The sequence below is a fragment of the Heptranchias perlo genome, chromosome 10, assembly GCF_035084215.1.
Source record: "Heptranchias perlo isolate sHepPer1 chromosome 10, sHepPer1.hap1, whole genome shotgun sequence".
Taxonomy (NCBI): Eukaryota; Metazoa; Chordata; class Chondrichthyes; order Hexanchiformes; family Hexanchidae; genus Heptranchias; species Heptranchias perlo.
The window spans coordinates 53,258,617-53,271,121 of NC_090334.1; the positions used below are offsets into that span (position 1 = coordinate 53,258,617).

The window sequence follows — 12,505 nt, forward strand, 5'->3', positions numbered from 1 at the left end:
TTCAGCACTCGCAGCTTGCAAATCAGATGCAACTGAGGCCCGACCAAAATGGCTCAGGCCTCTTGTTGAGGACATCAGATGGCAGGCACGACTGCGCTGCCCCACCCACCTATAAAATTTACAATGAAAATCGGCCTCCTGATATCTGTGATCAGTCTCCCTACGGGACAGTGTTGCACAGAACGATAGCCAGACAGTCCTTTCTGCCCTCAGTAAAAATAAACAGGTCTCTTATCTAGTGCTTGTATGTCAAATGAGGAAAAAGATTAAAATGACTTTTAGAAGCAGGCATTTATTATTTTTGTGATTAGGTACATGTACAAGATAGAATATAAATAAAAACTGAGACTGCATTCTGGCTGACGTTTGCACTGTCATTTCAAATGATAGTCTCCTCCCTTAATTTGTGAACTTGCCAGTGTAGTTTACTGTGTGACTCCTTGTTCCCTGAGGTTATACATGCAGGAAAAGTCGCACTGTCCCTTACTGTAACATGACATCAGCTGACACATTAATTAGCCCATTTCAAATAAATCTGACTTTTTCAGCCATCCTCAAACTGTATATGTACTTTCTTGCCTCATTAATATTTCAATGGCAATTAAAAAAAATCCAATATGACTTTGTGACCTTGGGTGGGAATATGATGGGAATGGGCGGGGAATAGATAATTTTAACCACCAATGGGAGTAGAGAGTTCTGGCACAGAATTGCATTCTTTACATCCTGTAATGAGAAGCTGGACTGTTTGTTTCCATTAGCAGGGGTGGGGAGTGCTGTGAAGTTGCAGCTGGGGCCGATTACTGTTCACAGTGTGCACTTCAGCAGAAGACTTTAACTTTAGGTTTTGCTGTGGTTTAGGTAAAAAATAGTGGGAAAGAAGGGAAGAAATATAAAAAACCTCTTTGTACGTGATGTCTGACTGTGAGGGATTAACTCTGGGTAAGTGCCAGTTTCAGTTTACTGCTACAGCTCGTGCTCTGTGGTACAGATTTAAAAGCTGTACACTCTGCGTCAAATCCTTCAGTACCAGCCTGTCATGAAGCAGCAACTTAAGCTAAACTTGCTTTTATTTTAAATATGCAGCTAGGTAAAACGAATCATCCAAATCATGCTTGAGTTGATTAGTCTGCAGAACTACAAAATCTGTAAATATCCAAAGAGTAATAGAGTTAAAATAAATACTGCAGGGGTCAAGAGAAAGGTATATGAGGCACATTTAAATGTATGAAAATAGTCACTGTGCCATTTTTAGAGAATTGCAGTCCTGTGTATTAATAATTCCTAAAGTTAATAATTCTTTTATGAAGGCAGACAGTTTGTTTACATCCTATAAATGTACATATTTAATGCAATTATATTAAAATGCATCAGGTTATTGCATACCACAAGTGTTTCTGAGAATTGTACTTTTCTCACCTGTTTAAAATGGAATTGTATTACTAATTCTAGCATTTAAAAGGCAAATTAACCAGAATATATAAGGGTATGAGGCTCTCTGACTAACAAGAAAGAACTTTCATATTGTTGATATGGATTGGATTGGATTGTACTGTTTAATTGCAAAATGTGCATTATGCATCACTTTAGAAATGTGCTCAACATTTAAAGTGTTGGGAGAGTTCTCCCAATGGCTCAGTGAGATTATCTAGTGCTGTATAGAGCAGAAAGGTCAATCCCATGTCTATACTGAGTTAGCTGGTCTCAGCTGGATGACAGTAATGGCGCTGCAATTGGCCACAGAGGGATAAAAAAATTGCCAGGGTTCCTGCTCCTGATTGCTTTCCAGCAACCTCTGCTGCACATCTGTGCACGTTATTGGGCTCAGACTTCATGGAAAAATAGCTACTGACACTCACTGTCAAAGCTTACACAGAATAATGGTGTCTTGGGTTAAGCTATCCCAGCAAAGGAATTGACTGCTTTTAGGATGGGAGAAAATTAGCAAGGAAAATAAAAAGTTGAACAGTTCACACAATGCTGCTCTGTGAGCTGACTAGCAGTAGCTAGACAGCCTGTGCTTTCAGGGTTGAAGGATCATCATAATCCGAAAAGCCAAACAAAGCCATTTCTTACCTTGAAGCCCGGAGGACTAGAAACAGCACATTCTGCTAGTGTTACCCTTTGTTGCATTTATTCATCTCTCGCTATTTTTTTTAAATGCGAAAAATCAGCATCCAGAATGCCCACTCGAATGGAAGGATCCCATGGAGATCAGGATCAGTTCTGAGTCAGCTCATTTAAAAATGACCGACTCCATTCAGATGGGAGTGGACACAGGGGAAGCAAGAGATCTCTGATACAAAAAATGAATAACATCTTGTGCTGTGAAACTCGGTGCGAGGATCATTCAGTGTTGGTGCCTGTGCGTCAGGAGCTGTAAACCTCAGCCACACCAGTGCACTTTCCATGAAGGATACACATTTGAGATTCTTCACTATGAATAAACCCAAATTGGAACGAACCCCAATTTTTTGATCTCATGGAGAAGAAGCAGCAGCAAACAAAATGTGAACAGCAGTAACTTGTTGACCCCAGAAAGACTGTCAGGGTCAGTAAAACACTCTTTCATATTGACCTTAATAGACATTAGCACACTTATCCAGACTGGAGGTGGTGGATTCGGCTGCCTTGGTTCAGGCAGTCTCACAGCAAATAATGAAGGAAAATGGAGCAGGGAAGCCTTCTGTTGAATCCCAGCCCTGAACACTGGCTGCAGAAATATTCCTCCCCTATTCAATTTTATGCCTGCTCCTTTAAGATGCTGCAGCAAATGAAACACAGGATATCCCTCCCATGCTGTGGTAGACTCACAGGGGGAGGTGCATATAGCACTGGGAGCCTTCCCATAATAAATAATTAACCCGAGTCAGGAAAATGGAAAGGGGTTACAGCATGGGTGACCGGTGGCTGGAAATGCTGCGAACTGCACTTCAAGTGCATACTGTGCTGATGAGAAATATCCAGATGTGATTCCCTTTACAACAAGGGTTGTCACCTTTGAGTACAAAGGACTACCTCCACTCATGCAAAACTCTCTCATAGGAGAGTAATTAGATATGGTAAATGGTTGTTTAATATCATCCTTTCAAATTTTCCCAGAATTAGCAACATTTCCTATGGTGTGTGTCATTGCAGAAAGATCCGTTGGCATTGCTGTTGGATAAAGTCCACACTGCACTCCTGAAGAATTCACTGTACAATTTTCCTCCATTTTCCTTGGCCCAATCAGGACCTCAGGTGCCACTCTGGAGCTTTGCCTTCTCCATGGATCGGGTGCCCCGTTACGTACTACGGGCATGGGTGTCTGCCCAGAATATTTAAAAGGAAAGGGCCTCAGGATTTGGGACAGGGTCAGCAGCTGGCCACAGTGGTGGCAGAAATCGCATGGAATGTTTTGCCACAGGGAAGCTGTGACCATTTTAAGAGAAGAATAGATGAGCATTTGAAGCAGTGGAAGATACAGGGTTAGGGGAGATTCCAGTGGGATTAATTTTGGATTGCTCCAGAAAAGATCCAGAACCAACACCATGGGGGTCATTTTAACCCCCAAGAACAGGTGGGTTGGGGGCAGATGGGCAGTAAAAATAGTTGAATTCTTCAGCGGGACTGCATCCCGGCTCCAATATGCCCACTTCCGGGTTTAACCCAGGTGAAAATTATCCTGATGGGTTGAATGGCTGCCTTCTGCGGTTCTAAGTATGGCTACTTAAATTCTAAGTGGATTTTTGTGAATGCACTAGGCTGGGCCACAACAACATTCGTTACATCAATTTGAGCAGCATTTTAACATTTTTAAAAGGCTATCAAATGGGCTTACAAGATTTTTTTCTCTTTCCGTTCTTCCTCCTTATCCCTCTTCTCCTAAAGATAGTGAATTATTTTGTAATACAGTCCCATGAAACCGACATGGCCTTACCCATAAACATTCCTCATAAGTGGCCTGATTAATGAGGGTCCGTGGCCTTTTTAACCATAAGGGCCATTACAACTGAGTTCAATCACAGAAGAGTACTTCCAACACCTATGGTTAGACAGCAATCCAGGTGCAGGAAGCCTGAAGATCCCTTCCCCACCATCCCCAATCTTGCAGCAGTACATTACACCATTTCCTCCCAGTAATGCAGACATTGAGAGAATAGAAAATAATTTAAATGCATATTTGATGGTGCAAAATAGCTGTTTGCTGTGCTGAATTGAGTAACATATTGAGGATATTGGCTAAATATAAACATGAACACACTGTAGCAGTGAAAAAAAAATGTGCTGCAACACCTAAATGCACTGGGAGACCTGGTGTTAATTCCCAACCTTAGCTGTTATTCATACTGAGTCCTCTCAAATGGCATGCGCCAGTCTTAGTCAAGTCATCACATGAGGGAAGCTGAGGGGGAATTGAGCGGAGTTCCAAATTGAGAGCGCTCTCCAGTATTTCCTACTAGCGAATCCCACGTTGGCTTGGTAAAGGCTGGGATGTCCACAGTCACCATTTGGGTGAAGTCCTAGATGTGATGCCTGGTGAAGCCATGAAGGGGGCACAAAAATATACCAAGTTTTAAAAAAATGAACAGAATCACAATTTGGCAGGATTCCATCTGACTGAAACCCATGAGCAATATCACCTGGTAATGAAGCCAGCAATGCTCCTGCTGCCAAGCTACTCCCTGCTCCATAATTTTAATGGGAACACCTTTTGGAGCAGGACTGTGTGATGTATTATGTTTCAGCTGATCACACAAACAGGTTCAGATGTGGGATCACATTTATTTCAAATGTTCAAAATCCTATTTAAGTACTATCATCAGAAGAACAAAGGGTTATTAGGATGTAGATTTCTTTTCTAGCTGAATTTGTGCTTTGCCAAGCTCTTACACCCAGACATTGAAGAGAAAAGTCTGCCCGAGAATGTTTTAGTACAAATGGCTGGTAAGGCAGAGGCAATATCATTTAAAAGGGAATTGGATAGGTATTTGAAAATGAAAAATATACAGAGATACAGAGAAAGGGCAGGAAAATAGCATGAGAGAAGACAGCTGAAGCTTAAGAGCTAGCAAAGGCATGATGGGCCGAATGGCTTTTTTCTGCGCAGTAATTTCTATGATTCCAAGTTACAATAACTTAATAATAAAATGTTCATACTGTAGAGGAAGGGTTTAACACGCACTCATCATCATTATAATATAAGCAGCCACAGCCAAAATATGGGAAAACATAAACAGGATCACAAAAAGGAACCCATAACAATGCTGTTTAGTTGTTTAATGTACATAGCGTTCTAGGACGTAGAGGGATTAGTGATACACTTGAGCAGCTCTCAGTCTTCGTATTTTCAACAGACTTCTTTTCAGATAATTAATCTTCTGAGAATTTATTCTCGTAAGTGACTTTTACAACATGGGATCCTTATTAACAGAAATTTCCTTCTGACTTCTCTTAATACTTAGCACCCATCAAAAGAACTGGAAAAGATCATTTTAACATTGTTCAATTTAAAGAGGCTCCTTGGTGGCTCATCTGGTAAATCCATTACCCAGTGTAGAACAGATTTCATCCCAAGTTTGTGGTGAGTTAGCTGGTTTCAGTGGGACTGGTGATACGGGTGGTCCAATTGGCCTCTGTGCCAATGGGACAGGGAGGGACAACAAAGCAGCTAGAGGTCCTGCTACTGAACACATATGTGAACATCAAGTTAGGACAGAATCAGGCTAAGCTGTGATGGCCACCACGGTCAAATGGTCTAGTAACAATCAAGGTTATAGAATCATAGAAGTTTACAACATGGAAACAGGCCCTTCGGCCCAACATGTCCATGTCGCCCAGTTTATACCACTAAGCTAGTCCCAATTGCCTGCACTTGGCTCATATCCCTCTATATCCATCTTACCCATGTAACTGTCCAAATGCTTTTCAAAAGACAAAATTGTACCCGCCTCTACTACTGCCTCTGGCAGCTCGTTCCAGACACTCACCACCCTTTGAGTGAAAAAATTGCCCCTCTGGACCCTTTTGTATCTCTCCCCTCTCACCTTAAATCTATGCCCCCTCGTTATAGACTCCCCTACCTTTGGGAAAAGATTTTGACTATCGACCTTATCTATGCCCCTCATTATTTTATAGACTTCTATAAGATCACCCCTAAACCTCCTACTCTCCAGGGAAAAAAGTCTCAGCCTATCCAACCTCTCCCTATAAGTCAAACCATCAAGTCCCGGTAGCATCCTAGTAAATCTTTTCTGCACTCTTTCTAGTTTAATAATATCCTTTCTATAATAGGGTGGCCAGAACTGTACACAGTATTCCAAGTGTGGCCTAACTAATGTCTTGTACAACTTCAACAAGACATCCCAACTCCTGTATTCAATGTTCTGACCAATGAAACCAAGCATGCTGAATGCCCTTCTTCACCACCCTATCCACCTGTGACTCCACTTTCAAGGAGCTATGAACCTGTACTCCTAGATCTCTTTGTTCTATAACTCTCCCCAACGCCCTACCATTAACGGAGTAGGTCCTGGCCCGATTTGATCTACCAAAATGCATCACCTCACATTTATCTAAATTAAACTCCATCTGCCATTCATCGGCCCACTGGCCCAATTTATCAAGGTTCACACATGAAAAATGGCCATTTGACTGAGGTACTGACAGAGCTAGCAGCATCTGTGGAATCATGTTCAGCAGGAATCACTACCTTCCATGAGGAGAGGAGAAAATCTGATGGGGTTGGGAGGGGTGTAGAACTATTACAGTAGTCCTTGAAAGGATTGCATCCAATGATTGGGATTTGGGAATGGCTGCTTGAGTGGTTTCAGCAGCAATCCTGATATATCAAATGAGAAAATGCAGCTTGCTCACTATCACCCACATCATTGTTTTGACCAATTCTCCAATGTTTTTAACATGCTTTTCCCAGTCGGTGAGACTAACAGGTAGTAAACAATGCACCCTTAGACCAGTGGACTCTCTTCAATCCAGTCTTAACAATAGGAGTGAATCTTTTTGGTATTTTATTACCATGGCAACAAATGACTATTTGGGGATTTATGAAGGAAGTCTATTGTGTGGTGCAACATGGTTAACCACAGTGTTAATTACCCATGTAAATATGGACCTTGCACTGAATCTGAACTACCTTTGCCTTCAGAGTAGGTGGAATATTTCTCTGCTTTCTTTTTATTCTTTGAATGGCACAATATAATGGACAATAGGAGATCTCTGGAAACCCTAACTCAACACATATTTTTGTGGGCGCATTCAAGGCAGAAAAATGTTTAGTAACTGATGGGGGTGGCTACCTCTGACCTTTTGCATAGGACTGTACTCATTTCTTCTCAGACAGTCTCATTCATTGAAAAGTACATGTGTTTGGGAACAGGAAATGAAGCTCATCCTCAGACTTATCTCAATTTGTGTGATAACCTTTTTTTGCCCACAGTATGTTGGGCAATAAACAGCTCCTTTGGCCAATCAAAGCACGAGGGCTATTTACTGTTGAGGATACTCTGGATAAAGGGATGTTACTTCTATATTTTAGAAAGTTATCATTTATATAGGATAACGCATATTGGCAAGTATTACAAGGCGGTAATTATATTAAGGGATTTAGATGACATCAGACTGAGGGTTTACCAATGTTATCTGAACCCAAGATATTTCACTCCTTGGAAATACATTCTTGCATATGTCATTCTTTGACCTAAAACAGTAAGAATGTTAATATATATTGCAATATGCAGGCAGCTGTGAGTAAATCATTCGACTTAAACTACAACAATATTACATTGCTGTATGTGACTTTTACTACAGTAACATGCACATTCACTGACCTTGGCAGTCAGATTGTGTAAGATGGAGATGATGACGCTACTATAGCATGTGATGCTGTGCCGGCGATTGGTATCATATCTTGTGGTAAAATGTGGATCCAGCTTTCATCTCCAATACAGCCTCAGGAGAAACACTGTGTAGTGAACCTTCATATTTGTTCAGTCTGCTACTATGGACTAATGGAAGGAAAGACACTATTTTTCTTGGCTTCCTTCGAGGGGTGGAAGAACCACCACAGTGACTCCATTAGTAATATCAGTTATCCCATACACATGTTGAATTCTTAATTTATATTTTATGAATATTCCTGAACGTAAATGGGAACCATGACTTTGAGTAAGAGCTTGTTTTTATCATCATCTACTGCTCTGGATATTTACAGACAGTGGCATGAGGTCTCAGATATTTGACTGCAACATGATCTGATGTCCAGTTTAAATGGGGAGGTCTGAAGTCATTTTTAGAGTGAAATAATTTAACTGAAAAATTGTCTAACCACTACGACGCATTAGTGCATTGAACTGCAAATCCGCTGCCTGTGCATTTGTTATATGATCCTGATAAAACTATAGCATGCTCAGCTATTATAATGATTTAGTCACCCAACAGTTTTTTGTGTAGACACCATGGGCTCGATGTTAGCAGGGCTGCGGATTCGCGGGGGGGGGGGGCTATTGGGCGTGTGGGTAACGCGCCTCGTGAAATCAGTCTGGCCCCCGCGCGATCGCAGCCTAATTGGATCCACTTACCTGGTCTTCTGGGTTCCCCACTGCTGATCTGCGTGTCAGGCGGACTGCGCATGCGCAGTAAGGTCTGTCAGCTGGAGGAGCTCTATTTAAAGGGGCAGTCCTCCACTGACAGATGCTGCAACAAATAGAAAAAATTACAGCATGGAGCAGCCCAGGGGGAAGGCTGCTCCCAGTTTAATGATGCCTCACTCCAGGTATCATTAGATGGGGTGAGGAGGAGAGGGAGGACAGAGATCTTCCCCCTGGCGGGCAGGAGGAAGCGGCCTGCCTCTGCCACCAGGAGGGCCTGGCTTGAGGTGGCAGAGGAGGTCACCTGCACCACCAACATATCGCCCACCTGCATACAGTGCAGGAGACGCTGCAATGACCTAAGTAGGTCAGCCAAAGTGCGTACACTTATTCCCCTACACTCCATCTGCCACATCACTGCCCCCACCCCACATCTCCTTCTGTACTGCCAACACTACTCTGTCACATCACCCCTCATACCCACTCAAAGCTCATCCTCATCTTACCTGCACTTACTCACCTCGCCAGTACTCATCCCGCCACTACCACTCAACCCAATCCTCATACAATCTCATGGCTCGATCTCATACTCACCCTCTCGTGCATCTCTTTCACAGTCAGCCTCACTCAACCTGCCACTACTTGTGCTGCAGCCACAGGGCATGCATCACATATGTGCAGTAGGCAGCGTAAGGCAAACGTATCATGAGCATGAAGGGGATGCACAAGGGTGTTTGAGGGTTTGTCATGGTTTTTACTTATATTGAATTTCTGACCAACTCACATTACATATTATATTGGCACCACTACTGCCACGTCTTTGCGAATCTTGTCTGGTTTGTGCAATAATGCCCTTTCCTGAGGATCACAATGAAGACCCACAACTGATGACACCCATTGTGTCACTGCAGAGTGGTGTAGGTGTATTTGCAGGGCTCTTTTGTGGAGACGTCGGCGATGTCCCCAGTGGCACCCTGGAAGGATGTGGAGGAGAAGTTGTTGAGGGCAGTGGTGACTTTGACAGCGACAGGTAAGAAGATGGTGCTCGGGCCAACCGGGAGCAGCTCGGCATGAAGGAGGCTGCAGATGTCCACGACTACATGTCGAGTGACTCTGAGCCTCCGTGTGCACTGCTGCTCAGAGAGGTCCAGGAAGCTGAGCCTCGGTCTGTGGACCCTGTGGCGAGGGTAGTGCCCTCAGCGACGCATCTCTCTCTGCGGTTGCCCTCCCTCCTGCTGTGCAGGTGGATGTGTCACAGCACTCTGTTGTGGAGCTCCACATGTCAGAGGTGGACGGCGTGGCCGGCGAGGCTGGTGGGGCTGGTGATGCTGTTCGCCCTCCGAGGAGGTCATGACTGCAGCTACGGCGGCCCCATCCGCAAGATGTACATCTGAGGGGGTCCGCAAGGTAGGTACATGTCTCCGGACCCCGGGGTAAGTATGCAGGTTGGTGACTTTGACTGTCAGGAGGAGGGTGGTTGAGGCCAAACTTTGTCCCAAGTGACAGAGTGGCCTCCTGCAATGAGTGAGGGTCTCCCCCCCCACACCTGTCAAATGGACCTTTGCAGCTGCCACAGGCTGATAGCTGCAACACGTCCATTTCAACTGGGAGTGTTTCCCCCAGTATGGGAACCAGTTCCAGTTGTCTATAAAATCCCACCCCTCCTCACATATTCACTTAATCAGGTCAGTTAATGATCTGAAATACCTACGTAAATACTTTTAAGTGGCATCCCGCTGGCTTTAATTGCCTGCGGGATTCCCACCTGCGGGGGTTGCGCGCGCACACCGGCGCGTCTGTGGGGAACCCGGAAGTGGGCGGGTTGGAGCCGGGCTCCGGACCCGCTCCGGGATTCCCCGATTTTTGGAGCCCTGCCACCAGGAACGCATCCGATAGCGGGTGCTAAAATGAAGCCCCATATGGCTTTTTTATTGCAAGAACTGACCCCTCATCCATTTTAGGAAGCAGTATGAGATCACCTTGAGGACATTGTTTCACAGCAGGGTAACTATAACTGGTACAAAGTGACTTTTGAAAACTTTAAACATTTTAATGTGAGCAAGGAGGCAGATATCCCAGCTCTTTATTTTAAATGTAATCAGCATTTGGACACTAATTAGCAGAACTCTCTGTAATTGTGCTTACTCATATGCATCATTCTCTGCTTTGCCTGACAAGAGAGGAATGTGGAGCTAACAGCATAACTACCCAGTCCTGAGGAAGTATCTTAGACCTGAAACATTGACTGACTGACTTCTGTTTCTCCACAGATGCTGCCTGATCTGTTGAGTATTTCCAGTTTTTTCTCCTTTTGCTTTCAGCATAACTACACTGCTGGCTCTGGATCATTGTAAATAGATTCTGTTCTTCTTGTCAGCAGTATAACAACATGATAAGAATTATATCTCTTTTAATGCACAAGTGCCCAACCAACTTACAGATATGTTGTAGCTATCATTATCATCGAATCTTCCAGCAAAGAAGGAGCCCATTCAGCCCATTGTGCCTGTGCTGACTCTTTGAAAGAGCTGTGTAATTAGTCCCACTGCCCTGCTTTTTCCCCATAGCCCTGCAAATTTTTCCCTTTCAAGTATTTATCCAGTTCCCTTTTGAAAGTTGCTATTAGATCCGTATCCACCAACTTTTCAGGCAGTGCATTCCAGATCGTAACCACTTGCTGTGTAAAAAAATTCTACTCATCTTCCCTCTGGTTCTTTTGCAAATTATCTTAAATCTGTGTCTTCACGTTACCCACCCACACACCGGTGGAATCAGTTTCTCCTTATTTACTCTATCAAAACACCTCATAATTTTGAACAACTCTATTAAATCTCCTCTTAACCATCTCTGCTCTAAGGAGAACAATCCCAGCTTCTCTAGTCTCTCCATCATCCTCATCCCTGGTATCATTCTGGTAAATCTCAGCTGCACCCTCTCTAAGGTCTTGACATCCTTCCTGAAGCATGGTGCCCACAATTGGACACAATACTCCAGATGGGGCCTAACCAGTGATTTATAAAAGTTGAGTGTAACTTCCTTGCTTTTGTACTTTATGCCTCTATTTTAAAGCCCAGTATCCTGTATGTATTTTTAACAGCCTTATCAACTTATGCAAAGATTTGTGTATGTGAACCCCCAGGTCATCTGCAAACTTTGAAATTATGCCATTTATACCCAAATCCAGGTCATTAATATATATCATAAAGAACTGTGGTCCTAATACTTGATCCCTGAGGAACACCATTGTATACTTCTATCCAGTCTGATAAACAACTGTTCACCACTACTCTCTGTTTTTCTGTGTCTTCTCCTCCTTTACAGTGACATTGGCAGCATCTTCTTTTGTGAAGACAGATGCAGATTACTCATTTAGTACCCCGGCCTCTGCCCTCACAAGATTTCCGTAATTGGCCCCACCCTTTGACTATCCTTTTTATGTTTATATGTTTATAAAAGACTTTAATGTTCCCTTTTATGTTATCTGCTAATCTTTTCTTATATACTCTCTTTGCCTCTCATTTCCTTTTTCAGTTCTCTTCTGTACTTTCTGTAACAAGTCTATTATGTGGCACTTTATCAAAAGCCTTTTGAAAGTCCATATACACAACAACAACTGTACTATCTTCATTAACCCTCTCCATTATTTAATTGAAGAACTCAATCAAGTTTGTCAGACACGACTTGCCTTTAACAAATCTGTGTTGGCTGTCGTTAATTAACTATAATGTCTGTACAGGTGAAAGTAAGTAGATTTAAAGGTTTTTTGTAGAACCAGTACTTCCAACATGTGTGTTTTAGTGTATGATGGTGTATAATGATAACATGATCCTTGGTAACTCAGAAGGCTACGTTTCCTGTATCTCCTCTGCTGTTTTCCTAACAGATGCTAGAACTGGTTCACTCTAGGTTGCAGTACATAT

At 43.1% G+C, this 12,505-nt stretch overlaps 1 protein-coding gene across 1 annotated transcript in view; it reads left to right on the top strand.

Annotated features, from left to right (window-relative positions):
* Nucleotides 1-749: 749 nt before the first annotated feature.
* eml1 (EMAP like 1) overlaps nucleotides 750-12,505 on the top strand; it is a 196,160-nt gene continuing 184,404 nt past the window's right edge. Inside the window, exon 1 of the mRNA XM_067991785.1 lies at nucleotides 750-942. Coding sequence (XP_067847886.1) covers nucleotides 915-942 — 28 coding nt within the window. The 5' untranslated portion in view covers nucleotides 750-914. The remainder of the gene's footprint in view (nucleotides 943-12,505) is intronic.